General features: G+C 39.4%; 1 protein-coding gene and 1 long non-coding RNA gene across 2 annotated transcripts; one reads left to right on the top strand and one right to left on the bottom strand.

Moving 5' to 3' along the window:
* Window positions 1-3,389: 3,389 nt before the first annotated feature.
* Window positions 3,390-5,542, top strand: LOC104904240 (uncharacterized). Its single transcript, XM_048637193.1, has 3 exons — window positions 3,390-3,840; window positions 4,321-4,853; window positions 4,943-5,542. Exons 1-3 carry the CDS (start codon window positions 3,390-3,392, stop codon window positions 5,540-5,542), a joined length of 1,584 nt encoding a protein of 527 aa, XP_048493150.1.
* Window positions 5,543-5,823: 281 nt separating this feature from the next.
* Window positions 5,824-15,600, bottom strand: LOC125493135 (uncharacterized). The gene is made up of 3 exons (XR_007269581.2): window positions 7,645-15,600; window positions 6,720-6,769; window positions 5,824-6,585 (listed from the first exon to the last, which is right to left on the bottom strand). It is a non-coding gene; the product is annotated as an uncharacterized LOC125493135 (long non-coding RNA).
* Window positions 15,601-18,001: the final 2,401 nt, after the last annotated feature.

Genomic DNA, 18,001 nt, shown 5'->3' with positions numbered 1-18,001 from the left:
CACCCCCACCACCATCCCCTACCTCTCCACTGCCACCTGTGATCCTCCACCGCCGTCACCTACCTCCCCCCAACCACCACCATCACCCACATACAATTGTCGCAAATTTATTTAGGCTTGGGCGAATGTCCGCGGTGGAAGTTCGCCCCATGGCCGGAACGTTTGGCCTGGACATTCCGACCATGGGGCGATCGTCCGCGGTGGACGTTCCACCCATGGCCGGAACGTCCAGGCCAGACGTTTCGGGCATAGGGCGAACGTCCACCGCGGACGATCGCCCAAGCCTAAAAAAGTTTTGCGAACATCAATTGAGGGTCGACGGAGAGCAGTCCACTGGTGGTCTTGGTCTTAGGTCGTCGGGAGTGGTGGACTAGCGAGGCCGTCGGAAGCCCGAGTACAGCGCCACAGCAGGAGGTGGTCGGTTACACACACTGTATTACACCGATGTTAGATTCAGCTCATAACGCCTAACTTTGAATCTCCAAAATTCAGTTCCTTTTTGGATTTTTAAGAGTAAAAGACCAGACTCAGATGTCTTTCTCCCTGCATAAGTCAAGACTTCAAAATGTCAAAGTCTTCCGGATGCTATTGTCTTCTGAAATGAGACAATGGACAACATATCTCATGGTTAACATTAAACAAAGGGAAAAGAAACTAGATCTTTCCAAATTCTCTTCCTCTCCCTTCATTTCTCTATTTCCATGAGCAAACAAGAGGATATAGTTCCCTCTCTCCCTCCGTGGTGTGTTGGTGGCAGTCTGTTAGGAGGTGGGTGGTGGTGGTGGTGGGTGCTTGGCAGGAGGTGGGTGGTGATTTAAGAAAAAAAGAGAGAAGGTTATAAAGATAATTCCAACTAATTTTTGGGAGATTTTAAGTAATTGTGGGGCGATGTATAGAAGTTCAGCTTCTGATTCATGCATGGGATATTTGTGAAATTATAAGTTGGAATTTGGTAAACAATAGATTTTCCAGTATCACTAGTACAAGAGTTTCCTAGTATGGTTTGTTTTATAATTTTATTTCATAGATTTCTGCTCCTATCACTTTTGTCTGGATTTATTTTCAACATTGCTAGAAGGAACCTTTCTATGATACGAGTAATGATATTCTTATACCGAGTATGGATCAATATCATTGTATTTATGTAATTTCTATGACAAAAGTAATATTAAAAAATTATAAATTTTTTGTTTTTCATATTTTTTTGGGGGGCTTGTTAGTTGAAATCTTATATCATATCCTAACAATATCTTATTATATCAATTAGCTAAAATCGTATCTGGGGTACATCTAATCATATCAAGTAAATGGTATGGGAAAAGTTTCCCCATACCGGATATGGGAGTATACTTTCTCTTATAATACTATGTTGTGAATGTGACAATTAGATGTAACTAGTTCTTGTTCCGGACGATATGCCCCGGATTATTTACTAACGTGCATTTGAAGTCTTCAAAAATAGAACGTATTTTGTCTTTTAATGAACTTTTTCCTCACAAAGACCAACATGAGTATTGTAGTATAGTTGGTTCGTGTATTAGCATATCATCAAATAAGAGGTCATAAGTTTAAGTCTTGAAACAAGTATTTTTATTGTTTAATGTCTCGTTTGATTATGTGGGGGGAGAGGAGAGTACATGTGGCAGCATGACATTTGTTTGTATTGGGTTTTAGATATAGTTTGTTAGAATCGCCTCAATGTATAGTTTCATAATATCAACTTTTTAGATTTTTTATCAATAAGGAATTGAAGATATCATCGATAAAATGTTTATCTTGGAGATCCTGTAAAAAAGAAACAAGCACTATATTATGGGACGGAGGGAGTACTTTATAGCTATGTGTTTCAATATGACGTAGGCAGATTGGCGGAAAAGTTCGAAAAGGATTTGTGACAAAAGGCCTGATCTGTTTTGCGGAAAATGGGCCGACGGAATCCGATTGACTATTGTGATACCTTTTCGGAAGCGGAACGACCCAACGAGTCAAACACACTGCTACGCCGTGATGTATAGGCTTTTTAGACCATCCGGGTCCATTTAAGGCCCGAAATCAGTGTTTTAATTATTTCCGAATTTTATTATTTCTTTAATTTCGTATTAGGGTTTTGTTTAACATATTTAAACATTATTAGGTCAATGTTTGAAGGCAGTTTTTTGATTTTTTAATAATGTCACAGAGTTTATACTCTTTCTGTGGATTCCGGAGTTTTTACAGATTCATCGCTTGTGAATCTGCTCGTTCTTGATTCGAGATTAGTGCTTGCTAATTTCCATAGTTTCCGACTGCGTCATAATAAGTTTTTACAAGTTTCGTTAAAAAAAAAAAAAGTGATTCAAAAGGATGTAACCAATACAGTGGTTTGCAATTTTGAGGTTACCTTCTCATTTTCTCATGCACACCCAAAAACCTTGTTTATATTCTTAACTGAAATCAAATATGAGCATATGAGACTTGAGAGTGTGGCTTCTTCTGAATTTAACCCCCTTGATAGCTTCTTAGAGAACTAGTCAAACAACCTTACTGTTGGATAAGGGCCAAAAGAACCTGCTTAGCACACCCATATTTATGATAATATAATATATATTGTTGACTTACTCCCAAACATATATTTCCTCCGTTTTTTTTATAGATGCTACATTTTTCTTAAATAGAAATGTCATAATAGATGCTACATACCATAAATGGATTCCTTTTCACCATAAAAATCTTAAAATACTATTAAAAAGTTGGTGGTCCCCCACCTTCTCTTTTAAAATACTCATACTTTTTCCTTAACAAATGTTTTTTTATTCAAAAAGTGGTGGTCCCCTACTTTCTCTCTCTATCATTCTTAAAAACCCCCCACTTTCTCTATGTAGCAAGAATAAAAACACGGAGGAAGTAGACTAATACTATAGACAATTAGACATTATCTGGAGTTCAGGACATGCTAATTCAAGCTTATAATAATATAACTGGTTAATTAATTTACAAAGTCAACCTCTTGGAAATTTATGCTACCCAACTATATATTTTCAGGAAAAACTAATACTTCTGTAGATATATTATATATTAATTAGGCAATATTAAGATAATCTGACAAGTAATTCTGAAATTTAACACAAGATATCTTTGTACATATGTATATGTATGTTGTTAGTTCTGGAATATTTGAGACAACTTGACAACTTGTTGATGCTCTACATGCTGACAAGTTATTAGACGGATCAATGCTTTCATTTGATCGGATAATGTCTAAGAAAACAATAAGACTTGTATACACAATTTTCTAAAAATTAGATGTCACTTCATCATGAATCCATGATCAACATTTATCATACAAGTTCTTAACAATTCTCAAAGTAAGAGAGAAAGAAGAGAGCTTTTACATTCACTAAGAATTAGCAATGAAACCTGAGGTGTACAAAGCAGCAGTAAGAGGAGACATGAGCATCATAATCGGTGGTGCTGCGGCGTCCGAAAGCGAGTTGCAGTCTCTGACATCCAGCAACAACAACATCATACACATAGCAGCAAAACATGGGCAAGCAGAATTCATAGAAGAATCACTTAAGTTTTCGAGGGCGAATTTGATCAACCAACAGAACATCAATGGTGATACACCTCTTCATGTAGCAGTAAGGCATGGTGAAAAAGTTGCTGCTAAGTTACTAGCAGCTGATAATCCAGGCAACCTGTTAATAGCTCAAAATGAAGATGGGGATACCCCACTTCACATTGCTCTAAAGTACGGCTACATAGATTTGGCTTGTGACCTTTCTGAAAGGCCTGAAAGTCTCTCATTGATTAATCGTTATAAGGAGACTCCTCTGCATTTGCTTATTAGATGCATGCCTAGTAAGTCCCTCTAATGTACCTAATTGTTTTCTTCTGGATTGATATATTGTCTTCGAGGACGAGCTCTCTTTGAAGAATTTCAAATGAGTGAAATTATATCAGAAAATGTCATAATGCATGATTTTCTGTTTTGGTGATTTATAGTACATGATAATTTTCTTACAGGTTGCAATCCTTAACAAATTTCAAAAAAGAATGCTTTAAACTGTATTGAATGTGTCTACTAGGTAGAATTTGGCCATGTAAGTTTGGGTTCAGGTAGGATGGGTTTTTCTTGAGATGAATCAAATAACCTCATATAGATTTTTTTTTAGGGATATCTTAAATGAGTAGTTTTGTATAATGATATACTTCATATCAGTATAAAAAGCATTGTTTTGCTCAAAATTAATGAACTTTGACAAAGTGATTGTGAAGTTAATTTTGGGGGTGGCACACAAAGATAAATTTCTCACATTAGTCTTTGTTTTGTTTCATAAGCCGTTGTAAAAGCTGTAGTAGAACAGCCAACCTCGTCATTGCAAATGGGGATGCTAAACTCCAATGGTGTATCCTCCTTTCCAAACTCATATTTCATAGACAACACGTTAGAGAGCTTATTGAGGCACTTCCTATCATCATACCAGAATGCTGCATGCTTGCGCGATGCAGAGGGCCTCACACCATTACTAAGAGCAGCTCATTATGGTTTTTTCATGGCTGTGGAAATCATACTAAAGCTTTGTCCTGAATCTGTGGATGTCTATGATCCCAAAGGACGAACTGTTTTACATTATGTGCATTTCGCCGCTTTTATGATTCTCCAAGATTTGTTCAAGATTCCAGAAATTGATGCTCTTAAAAATGTGAAAGATTGTGAAGGGAACACACCTGCTCACCTTGCTGTGTTTAATGGAGACCTGTTACTTATAAAAGTCTTACATGAATCCATGGCGGACTTCTCTCTTAAGAATAACCAGAATATATCAGCTGAAGAGCTGATTGAATCCCATGAAGGCTTTTTTGGCAAAATGGTATCTAATTTAGCTATTTCTTGGTTAATTTCTTCAGTTTATGAAATTTCTACATCATATTTATACATCATGTTTTTCCTCAAATCCAGGAGGAAGCAATGTTTAATTCCTTTACTGGTATAAGGATAGAAAAGGAGCTGTATGAAGCAGCTGCAGTGAAGGGGGATGTAACGTTATTCGATAGATTGGAGACAACTACCAACATATCTGGTAGAGAATTCAGATATGATGTTGCCATGCTTTTATCTAGAACAACTAATGGAAGCACCATCCTACATTTAGCCACACAAAACAGTAATTCTGCATTTGTAAAGAAAACTCTAAAGCATTTCCCCACTCTACTTCTCTCAAGAAATTACAGTGGTGATACTGTTTACCATATTGCTGCTCGGCTTAAGGACCCTGCAGCTGAAGTCATGGTGAGTTGGTTTAATGATTATTATCGCCTACTTAAGGTAATGAAATCAGAGCCTGAGGACGTTATATGTTACACCCCACCATGGATAACCAAGAATTCCAAAGGCAACACAGCTATTCATGAAGCAATGCGCGTAAGCAATTATAACATTGCTGTAGAGTTGTTACATATGGCTTCTTCTTTATCCGCAGACACAAATAATGCAGGAGAAACAGCTCTTCATGTATATGCTAGATATGCCACATACACTGGTAACATGTTCTTTAATTAAAACCCCTTGGTATATTACTGTTGAGATGAACTTGTTTTTCAGCTGGAATAAACATTAGGCATGCCTTTTTTTTATCTTTAGCTTCAAATGATGTAAAATGAAGTTTAAAATTTATGACTTGAAGGGTTCTTTATAATTCATTATCTGTCAAAGATATCTATTTTACATTGAAAATCACATATATATTTGAGAACTTGTACGGGTGTTTTCTCTTCACCTGAATTTATTTCAGCTAAACTTATTAGACTTCGTTGGATCTAACACCCCTGATTTCACCTCATGTTTACGCATGCATGGTTGTTAATTATTCCTGCTTACACCTGAATAACATCAGTACAAAGAATCATTAAATCATGTCATTTCTTTGATTACAAAAATTTATAAGAGTTAAGACGGTGTAACAAACTAATTCAGAACAGGATGAATATAGCAATAATATCAATGCTCAAGATACAAAATGTATACTCTTTATAACTTCTCATGTAGTGTCTCTTCACTAACATGAACCCCAAATAAATGGTGCAGTTGAAGAGAAGCTAGAAACTATGGTCCGCAGGCTGATGTTTCGTAGTAATACTCCGGCCTACCAGAAGGATGAGGATGGTATGACCCCTGTTATGAGAGCAGCCCAATCTGGTCGAATTCGACTTGCATTACATGTACTTCATGTATGTCCTGAGTCTATGGAAATCCTCGATTCCCAGGGTAGAACATTTCTGCATCATCTAAACATTAGGCATCTCGAGCTTGTTGACGGGTCTGAGGACCCAGCTAACCTATGTGAGGAAATTTTTGATATCATTCCTGGAGTTGACAGGTTGAGAACTGCACAAGATGAAGATGGAAACACACCGTTGCATTTAGCTGTTAAATCTGGAAAGTTGGTTACTGCAAAATTCTTGATGCAGAGATGCCTTAAATCTGAAACTCAGCAAGAACTAACCATCATTAACAATGATGGTTGCTCGATTTTCGACTTGCTTCCATCACAACCACCTGTACGTTCTCTCTACTAAAGTCTCCATTCCCATAAGTTGTAAAACCTATCAGATGGAGGAAAGGGGGTTAATCTTAGGATTTATGTGATAAAGATATAACAGAGATATTAATTATGACTATTATTAGTTCATCCATGTGACAACATAGTGAACTAAGGATTATTGGAGTTCAGTAATACCTGGGATTATATGACTCACAAAACTGATCTTGTCTTTTCCAGTTACTTTGCTAAACAAAAAAAAAAGACTACATGTTTATGATGGAAATACATTTTCACAGAATACAAGTTACAACATTTGCTTTTAAGGCTATTTTCAGTTGAACTGATGTGATCTATTTGAACTTCTTTAATTCATGTAGGATTTTAAAGAGATAGCAATATTGAGCCAAAAGTATGTAAAGGAAATAGTCAATGTGAAAAAGATAATGGACAAAGAGCTCTATATGGCAGCACTGCAGGGGGATGTGGATCTATTCAACAAGGTAGATGATCATGCAGAACATGGAGTTTCTAGTAGATATAACCGATCCTATTTCCTCACTCGAACACCGGATGGAAGCAATATAATTCATATAGCTCTTCGACCTGGGAAAGTAGATACAACAGCATTTATCGATGAAGCTTTAAATCGCTTTCCATCTCTCATCTTTGAAACAGACGCCAATGGAGATACACCATTACATATTGCTGCAAAGTGGAACTGCTCTGCTTCAGTAAATTTACTATGGAACATATCAGATTATTGCCAGAAAGCTTGGGAGGAGAAGAGTCGATATGTTTTTGTGCCTCCATGGAAGACTAAAAATCTAAAGGGTAATATGGTTATACATGAAGCATTGTGCACCAACAATATGTATGCTGCTAAATTTTTAGTAAATGAGGATCCTGATCCTGGAGCTTTATATGTTAATGATGCTGGAGAGACCCCACTTCATGTATTAGCTAGGTGCAGTAATACAGGTTAGTTTCTTGAATTACTCTTTTGGATTCTTTTTCAACTAATTTATCATACCAACAGAAATATAGTTAATTGGACAATATAGGCTAAACCAAAATTCCTTAGCAACAGTAACTATTATCTTTGGGAGAATCAGTAACTGACCTGCCTGGATGCAGATGCAAATTCAGCCTCGGATAATTTGGATTTCTTGGAAATCTTGATTCCGAATAACATTTCAGTTGTATATATGCGTGACAACGAGGGTCTCACACCTTTATTAAGGGCTGCAAAGTCTGGTAGGATTCAGGTTGCTCTAGCTATACTGGAGCACTGTCCTCAATCAGCACAACTCCGGGATCCAAGTGGCAGGACTTTTTTGCATCTCTTGTGCTTCGACTTAGAATATTCTGAGCCTTTGAGTGACAACGTCTTGAAATCTATAACCAAGCAACTGTTTAAGTTCCCAGAAGTAGAAGTCCTAAGAACTGTACAAGATTGTGATGGCAACTCGCCTTTACAGTATGCCACAAAGACAGGAAACTCCATTACAGCAAGAATATTAGCACAAAGATGTTTTGTAACAGAGGAAAGGTCTACATCAGAAAGACCGTCTAATAGGTTGTTTGAAGTGACCCATAGCACAAGAACCCTGAAAGTAAACGGGGCCAAATTTTCCAAACATTCTAAGGTGAAAACCAAAACTCAGCTACTTTTTTTTTTCCTCATCTCAGACAATCTGCTTAGTGTTTATTAAACTTGATGATTGAGAAAACTTTCATCAATTACATCATGGAATATAATTATCTTGAAATGTAATGAAACAGATTGTAAGGCTGCTTCGGAAGTTCTATCGAAACATCAGTACCTCCTGATTATTCTCCTATCAAAGATCGCATCCGTCTTCTTTCTTGTATGGCTCCATGATTGTCCTCTTATTATCTTTCTGGGTGATGGCTGCTGGCAGAACTATCGATTCCTTCATATTGTTAGACTTCTCGCATTTTATGACAACATAGTGTACATATGTGGTTACTACAAACAGAAATTCTTGGTTTCCCATGTTGACTGTTGTATGTGCAATCTGTTTAGATTAATAATAAAGATGTACTTGTACAAGTGATGAAGATGAATGTGGTTAACCTTTATTGAGCAAGAAGATATTTTATCTCTCATAATAAACTTAGTGTGCTAGAATTGTAGGCAACAAAGTGTGTGCGCCTGTGCACCACTACCTAGACTGTTTCTGTTATTAGTACTAGGTGTACTAGGAAGTTATTTTGTCTTCTTGTGATACACTAATCTAGGCTGTCATTGGTGTAAAGGTTGATGAGTCACTGTCCTTCTCTTGGACAACTCTTCTTCTCTATATATAGCTGTGTATTCATCACAGCAAACAAATGAATGAGAATGAGAAAATCCTCCTCCATTTTAAGAATGAAACAACAACTCGAGGATGAATATTTATGACTGGTTTGTCATCATGGTATCAGAGCCTATACATCAGATTTCCTTCAAAATCACAAACGTCAGTAAGTTTTCTCAACCATCTCACTGTTAAAGTAACCTGCTTATGGTGATGAATGTGATTTAAAATCTGTGTTGCTTTTATTCCTAGAGTAATATAATAGTGTTGTTCCTTCATAAGAAGTTCTTAAAATGACTGGTACAAAAATCGAGTTCACTAGTCCTTTATACCTACATCCATCAGATGGAAGTAGTTCTATCAACATAGAAAAACTTCAAGGGGCCAGCAACTATAGATCCTGGAAGAGATCTTTAGAAATAAGTCTTGCCTCAAAAAGGAAAATAGGGTTTGTAACTGGTGTTGTTAAGAGAGATGACAGTGATACTGTGAAGCAAGAGGCCTGGGATACCTGTAATAACATGGTAATATCCTGGATCTTGTTCAATGTCTCAGAACCTATCAAGAAGTCTATAATGTTTGTTGAACATGCTTCTGAAATCTGGAAATTTTTGGAGAAAAGATTCCTAGTTTCTAATGGCTCAAGAAAGTACAGGCTGAACAAAGAACTCTATGAGATTAAGCAGCAGGGAAATAGTATAACAGATTACTACACTGATATGAGGGGTCTGTGGGAAGAGTTGGATGCCCTAAATCATCTTCCTCCCATTAGCACTGTGAACACTGAGATAAATGCTTTCATTGTTGCTCTGAATCAACAACAGGAAGAGCAGAAGCTTTTCCAATTTCTTAAATGCCTTGATGAGGTGTATGGTCCACAAAGAAGCAACTTGCTCATGATGAGTACCCTTCCTAGTGTAGAAACAGCATGTAGTAGCCTTCAACAAGAAGAATGTCAGAGGGACATGCTGAGACCTGTAAAGGAAGAAGTGGAAGCTATAGCCATGTTCACTAAAGGGAAAGAAGGAGGATGCAGTGTGTGTGGGAAACAAGGACACAACAAAGAAGTGTGTTGGTTTGTTGTTGGTTACCCACAGTGGCACCCCAAACATGAAAAAGAGCAGAGAGGGAAAATGAAAGAACAAAGTAGCTTCAGGGGTCAAAATTGGAAGAAGGGAGGCAAAAACACTAGACCTGGTGTAAAGATTGCTGCAGCAATACAAGGAAGCACTAAGAGCTCCTCAGGTGTAAACACAGGTGCTGTGATAACTCCTCAACAACTGGAGCAACTCATGAAACTCCTCCCCACTCCTTCTAAAGGAGGAGCTTCAGAAAGTGATGATGAAATGGAGTGCTCATATGCAGGCATGATTACCTGTTGTTATGCAGAGAGCAATAAATGTGAGTGGATAGTTGACTCAGGGGCAACTGACCACATCACAGGGTCCTTTAACCTCCTAATTGATGCTGTGAAGAGCAAAAGAGAACCCAAGCTGAACTTACCAACTGGAGACACATCTGTGATTTCTCACACAGGGCAAGTAAAGCTTGAAAACAACTTGATGCTGAAGAATGTGTTGTATGTGCCCACATTCAAACATAACCTGCTGTCAGTTCAGAGATTGATCAAGGACACTGGGTGCAAGATCAACTTCTATGACACATACTGCATGATTGTGAATACAGAGGGTACAAGAGTGATAGCAGTGGGGAAAGCAGTGAACGGTTTGTATTATCTAGTGAATGAAGATATGAAGAAGGTGGTAAGTGGTGTAACAAGAGAGATGTGTAGCAATCCAAAGCCAGACAATACAATGTGTGTGGGTACAAGGAGAATGAGTGCAGCTTGCAAAGTAAATATACCAAACACAATCAGTGGTGTGCCACAAAACTCAAGCACCACTTTATGGCATCAAAGGCTAGGGCATGCTCCCTTAGCCAAACTGAGCAACATTGAGGGATTGAAAGGGTTTGATAAGCATAGCCAGGATGTGTGCATCACATGTCCAATTGCTAAATTCACAAAGCTCCCATATACTTTGAGCAAGTCTAGAGCTGTAGACATCTTTGATATGATACACATAGACATATGGGGACCTTATAAGGTGAGCACCAGACACAACCACAAGTTCTTCTTGACCATGGTAGATGATCACAGTAGAGTGTCATGGGTGCACTTACTGAAATGTAAATCTGATGCCTACAGTGCAATTGAAAGATTTGTGAAAATGGCAAAAAACCAATTTCAGAAAGAGGTGAAGATTATCAGGTCAGACAATGCCTTGGAGTTTGAAGACAAGCATTGTCGGTTGTTGTTTGATGAACTGGGAATCATTCATCAAACCTCATGTGTGGACAGGCCCCAGCAAAATGGAAGGGTTGAAAGGAAACACAGGAACATTTTGGAGATGGGTAGGGCTCTTAGATTTCAGTCAGGGCTGCCACTTCAATACTGGGGTGATAGTGTGCTCACAGCTGTTCACATAATCAACAGGCTTCCTATTCCTCTTCTGCAAAACAAGAGCCCCTATGAGGTAATGTTTCAAACTAAACCTAAATATCATTATTTGAGAACCTTTGGTTGCCTTGTAATGGCTAGCAATCCAAGCAAGCAACATGATAAATTCCTTGAAAGAGGAGTCCCCTGCATATTTCTTGGGTATCCTCAAACCCAAAAGGGGTACAAACTTCTCAATCTAACAAACAATACAATGTTTGTAAGTAGAGATGTAAAATTTTATGAAAACATATACCCATACAAGGTCCTTAACCTCACAAATATAACACCTGATAACCATCCTAACACACCTCCCATCTCTATCACCCCTAGCTTAGAGTGTGACAGTGAGTCCTATGAAGCACCACAAAACATCCCAGCTGAACCTATTCATATCACTGACTCACACCTGGCAGATGAACCTGATGAACATCATCTCCCTACTGAACCTGTCCTAAGAAGGTCTAGCAGACCACATAGAGCCCCTCAATGGCATGAGAATTATCACACATCAAACATGACTGTGACTGAGTCCCCTAATCACATTCATAGTGTGGGTAACACCCATGTAACACAACAATTCTCCTGCTTTATGAGTCATGTAGAAAGTGAACATGAACCTAAACACTTTAGAGAGGCTGTTAAAGAAGCTAAGTGGGTGCAAGCTATGAATGAGGAGCTAGATGCACTTGAGAGCAATGAAACCTGGGAGATCACTACCTTGCCTCCTGGTAAAGTAGCCATAGGATGTAAATGGCTTTACAAAACCAAGTATAATGCAGATGGGAGTATTGATAGATACAAATCTAGGCTTGTTGTCATGGGAAATAGGCAAAAGTATGGGGTGGACTATGAGCAAACTTTTGCTCCTGTGGCTAAAATGGCTACTGTGAGGTCCTTGTTAGCTGTGGCCTCCATAAAAGGATGGTTTGTTCACCAAATGGATGTTAAAAATGCGTTTTTGCATGGTGAATTGCAGGAAAGAGTCTTCATGAAATTTCCACCAGGGTATAGTGGTCATGGCAGCAGATTGCAAGTACAGTCACAGGGGGAGAATGTGAGCAACACAGCCCAACCAACTTCTGTGTGTAGATTGCTCAAGTCCCTCTATGGACTCAAGCAAGCTCCTAGGCAATGGTTTGCCAAATTGAGCAATGCATTGAAAAGCAACAACTTCATACAATCTAAGTCAGACTACTCTTTGTTCACCAAACATGAAACAGGCAACTTCACCACCATACTTGTCTATGTTGATGATCTTGTCATTGCTGGGAACAATATGCAAGGTATAACTCAAGCTAAAGAGTTTCTTTCCTCTCAATTTCACATGAAAGACATGGGGGAGCTGAGATATTTCTTGGGGATTGAAGTGGATAGAATGAAGGGTGGCATATTTCTTTCCCAGAAGAAATATGTGTTGGATCTCCTCCAAGAATATGGTCTAAAGAATTGCAGAACCCTGAGACTTCCCATGGACACTCACCTTAAGCTGACAAGTGAAACAGGAGACACTCTCTCCCATCCTGAAGAGTATCAGAAGCTTGTGGGTAAACTCATTTACCTTACTTTGACAAGGCCAGATATAGCCTACACTGTGCATGTGCTGAGCAAATTTATGCACAACCCAACTACTGTACATCTTCAAGCCAGTAAAAGAGTTCTAAGGTACCTTGCTGGAGCTCCTGGGCAAGGCATACTTCTTGCCAACCACTCTCAAGCCAAGCTCTCTGCCTATTGTGACAGTGACTGGGCAGGCTGCCCCTCTACTAGAAGATCTACTACAGGTTTTTGCATCCTACTTGGTGGGTCCCCTATCTCTTGGAAATCCAAGAGACAATCTGTAGTAGCAAGAAGCACAGCAGAAGCAGAATACAGATCCATTGCCATGACAGTATGTGAAGTGATGTGGTTGAAACAACTTCTAAAAGACCTTGGTGTCAAACATTTGGGTAGCACCCCCTTACATTGTGACAACCAAGCTGCTCTTGCAATAGCTACTAACCCTGTGCATCACGAAAAAACTAAACATGTAGACATTGACTGCCACTTCATTAGGGACACTACCAATGCTGGCATCATCACTCCAGTCTACATTCCCTCTAAGCACCAAATTGCAGATGTTTTCACTAAAGTTCTCCCCACTAAGCAGCACAACTCTATCTTGCACAAGCTTGGAGTTCAGTATCATCCTTCACTCTCAGCTTGAGGGGGAGTATTGAGCAAGGAAGATATTTTATCTCTCATAATAAACTTAGTGTGCTAGAATTGTAGGCAACAAAGTGTGTGCGCCTGTGCACCACTACCTAAACTGTTTCTGTTATTAGTACTAGGTGTACTAGGAAGTTATTTTGTCTTCTTGTGATACACTAATCTAGGCTGTCATTGGTGTAAAGGTTGATGAGTCACTGTCCTTCTCTTGGACAACTCTTCTTCTCTATATATAGCTGTGTATTCATCACAGCAAACAAATGAATGAGAATGAGAAAATCCTCCTCCATTTTAAGAATGAAACAACAACTCGAGGATGAATATTTATGACTGGTTTGTCATCAACCTTGGCACTATATATATAGATGATATATTACAGACCTAAAGTATAAAAAGTTCCTTCTATCCTTTTATATATACAATTACAGGTGAGAATACAGGTGATGAAGTGATACAATCATACAAGGCCGATTATTGCTGTGCCCTCCTTTGTTGTATGGTAGAATGGTACAGCTTACTTACCTTTACTTTTTGCCTTTTGGTATATACATCCCTGAAAATTTTGCATTGAAGAGACAAACATACTCCTTGTTCACCAAAAAAAAAAAAAAGAGAAACATACAGATCAGTAGCATCTAGCAAGTCATTGATCCGCACTTCTGACTTAATTACACTGTTCTTATTAGTTATTACCATTGCAAAGTGAGGAAAAGAGTTATAAGTTGGATTAGCGAAATCCTCAACATGTACCTTGAAACAGTGGCGGAGCCACGTGGTAATAAGGGGTAGCACGTGCTACCCCTGATTTTTATAAAAAAAATTGATTTTTTTTAAAAGAAAAAGAAGCGCTGAAAAATGAAAAACAAATAAACCCTACTTTCCGCTGCGTGACTGTCCTTTCCTCTTCTCTCTCCTCGCCTCCGCATTCTCTCTCCTCCCATCTCTTCAGAATTTTGAATCTTGCCTTGGGATTCGTTCACCTCTTCGTTAGCCTCCAACCTCCATTAACTTCTTCGCGGTTGTGCCGTTGTTCCGACCTCCGACCTCGATCATGGTTGTCCTCTTCATTGCAGATTGTAGTTGTGCAGTTAAGATCTTGTTTACCGAATAAAACATCTTCTTTTGGTAAATTCCTTGGAAGCATTATTGTTGTTCTTGTTTTAGGGATCCAGGTACTTTTTTTTCTTCCTTTTCTTTGATATCTTGATGGTTATGTATAAACTTTGATTCCCAGTGAATTTTAATTGTTTGTCAAAGAATTATTAGTAAATTATTGTTAGTTTATTGTATTTTTGGGAAGGAATTTGTTAGTAAATTTTTACTTGTAGGTTTTTGGATCGTTAATGAATTTTCACTAGCTGGTTAGTGAATGGATTCGTATTGTCAGTGAATGAATTGTTACTTGGTGAATAGATTGTTAGTGAATGGTTAGTACTGAATCGATTTGTTAAAAGTGATTAGTAAATTCTTGTGTCATGTGTCTATATTGATTAGTAAATAAATTGTTAGTGAATGGATTCTCTAGAATGACTCAAATCAAAAGCAAATTACAAAATAGCGAGCGAGATGAATTTTTGAAACATAGTTTAGTTATTTATCTTGAAGAAGGATTTGTTTTTGGATATAAAATTGATGCAATTGCTAAATTGTTCTAGAATTTGAGAACTTGTTGTGAACAATTGTAGTTCTTTTACTAAAACATTTTTAGGTTGTATTAGGATTTTGTAACATTTTGAATTTAGTAGTTGTGAATTTCTTTGCACTCGATGGTATCGTAAAATTACACTACCCCTCACCAGGAATCCTGGATCCGCCCCTGCCTTGAAAGTCACAAACAAAGTTTTGGAAAGTATCAATCGAAAGATCTAGCATGTCATGTATTAAAACAAGGATATCGGAGGATATTTGGATATTTGGCAATATTTGAAATTAATAACATAAGATTAGAGCATATATGAGTGTTAGAAAACAAGGTGTTGTAATTTGATTTAATGCGGAACAAAATCAATGAAATAATAAAGGTGAGAAAACGATGATGAGAGAGAAGGAAGAGAGAGAAGTGAGAGAGAGAACCCTAAAAGAAACCCCACCCCCACCCACCCATGCCCTCACGGCAAATAGTGAACCTCCAACCGTGGTCTCCGCCGCGTCACCAGAGGCTCCTGAAGATGCCAAGGATCCAGCCCAGCTGCCCCCCTTAGACCCCCAGACCCTTTAGATTCGCAAAAAGCTCTTCTACCCCCATTAAATGCACAGGTAAGTCCCCCATTAACTGCCATTAATACCCAGAGAAGCCCCCCATTAAATGAGCATTCTTTCTTAAATGCGCTGACTCACTCTAAAGTGAGTATCCCTGACTGCCTAGTACCACAATTTGTCCCCTTAAAAGCTGTTGATTTTCCCTTTGCGACTGTCCCTCCCTCAGCTATGAGAGATGATGAGGTGTTTATCCCTGTGTCGGAGAATGAATATTTGGAAATTGCTAAGGAATGGGAGTTTGCCATAATTTTTAAAGTGATGGGTAGGTCCTTCTCTAATGACTACCTGAAGATGGAACTATGTAAATTGTGGAATATTAAGAGAAATATGGATCTCATATCCTTAGGGAAGGGTTTTTACAGCTGTAAGTGTATAACGGGAGAGGAGAAATCCAGCATTTTAGTAGGGGGACCTTGGTTCCTCTTGGGTCATATGGTGTGGGTTCAACCATGGTGTCCGGGTTTTCAGCCGTCGGTCACGTAGATTAGTCAATTCCCAGTGTGGATCCACCTCCCAGAGCTTCCTATGGAATTTTTCAGGAAAGAATATCTCCAGAAGATTGGTAATGGGGTGGGGAAAACCCTGAAGATCGATTCCCACTCCATCGATGGAGGTAGGCGAAAATTCGCTGCGGTTTGCGCGTTAGTTGATGAACATAAAACCTTGCATCAGAGGGTGTTTATTGGAAAACATGCTCAAGAGTTAATGTACGTCGAAGGGCCTTGGTGGTGTTCTTATTGTAAACAAGTGGGCCATGGGAATAGAAACTGTCGCAAAAAACCGCCCGGAGCTAACACAGATTCCGGTGGTACATTTGAACAAGAGCAATTGCAGGTTAGTATGAGAAAAGAGGAGAATTGGGCTGCAGTTAGGAGAAGGGGCCCAGTTGGGAAGAAGACTGGGAAGGGGAAAAAAGTGCATGAACCCACTTCTCGTTGGACTCCGAAAAAATGGGATGGGGCCCCAGGAGAAGTTTCGAAAAAGGGAACAGTGGAGATTGACAAAATTCCTGTGAAGGTGTCCAACATGTCAACTCATGATGTCTTGGAAACATCAAACCCTTTTGATGTTCTGCAAAATGTCAACTCGGAGGCTGAGGTAGCCGTTGTTTCGCAGGCTACGCCCACTGAGAAACCGAAACGTGGCCCACCCTTCTATGGGGATGATTTTGTTAGCCTCACCCCTAAAACCTATGATGTCCCATCGCCGGTCAGGGGCCATGGAAGCCCGACGCCTTCTATAAACACTCCACCCTCTCCTGCTTCCCATTTATCTAAAAAAACCCACCCAAAAATTATATCTCCCCTCCTCTCACAAAATGAACTGGCAGCAAGAAACCTTGGACATCTCACCATCATCGTCCCCTCCCCCCTGTCACCAACCTTCACACCACCGCAATCCCCACCACCACCCCGCCTGCAACTTGTTCGAAACGAAACATCCATATATTTCGCTCGCCCAGTGCGCCCCCTTCTCCCGGAATTGAATCCGGGGTACATAGACTATCTCCTGCCAGAGGATTTAGAGAACCCGTCGGGAGTGTTCTCCGACGTGAGCTTACAAATGGTCAAATTGATGATGCTGAACCTGTTAGTGGCACCCGAGATAGCTCAGAACATGATCATGTATGCCAATTCAGAGATAATGATCCCGCATGTACCACAGTTTCAGATGGTGGCCCACTTACCACCGGTGATGAAGATTTTTCTAGAATGGTTTCTAAGGAGGGAGGTGCTAGTGGAAACCGAGGACAGGGACTTACTGCAGAATTTGGGGTCGTGGCTCGACCCGGCGCCTCTCCTTCCTATGGTCAGGACAGTGATGCTCCTCGAACTCATGCCATTCCGAGTCCATGCAATGAGCAATACGAATGCCTTGGTCCTAGTGAAATTACAAAGGCCGTTGAAACAGTTAGGGATGAATGTATCTTGGGAAGAGGGAAGAGGGAGAAAAAACCCTCGAGAAACCGAGATGATGTTGTGGCCCCATCGACGAATGTGGACGTGTCCCAAATCAGGGGTAGAAGTAGATCCGTGGGGAGTAGGAAACGAGGAGGTTCTAAGGAGAATCATTCAAACCCCAAACATGTTTAAAAATATGACGATTCTATTTTGGAATGTTCGCGGTATAGGCCGTCCATCCTTTTTGCCGAACTTTCGCCTTCTGATGCAGCAGCACACTCCGTCTATGGT

This window comes from Beta vulgaris, chromosome 9 (genome assembly GCF_026745355.1).
Source record: "Beta vulgaris subsp. vulgaris cultivar EL10 chromosome 9, EL10.2, whole genome shotgun sequence".
Lineage (NCBI taxonomy): Eukaryota > Viridiplantae > Streptophyta > Magnoliopsida > Caryophyllales > Amaranthaceae > Beta > Beta vulgaris.
This window is presented reverse-complemented; position numbering and strand designations above follow the sequence as displayed.

Coding starts and splice junctions, on each gene's coding strand:
- LOC104904240 (XM_048637193.1), top strand. CDS start 3,390: ATGAAACCTGAGGTGTACAAAGCAGCAGTAAGAGGAGACATGAGCATC. Junction 3,841..4,320: donor GCTTATTAGATGCATGCCTA/GTAAGTCCCTCT, acceptor TTGTTTCATAAG/CCGTTGTAAAAGCTGTAGTA. Junction 4,854..4,942: donor AAGGCTTTTTTGGCAAAATG/GTATCTAATTTA, acceptor CCTCAAATCCAG/GAGGAAGCAATGTTTAATTC.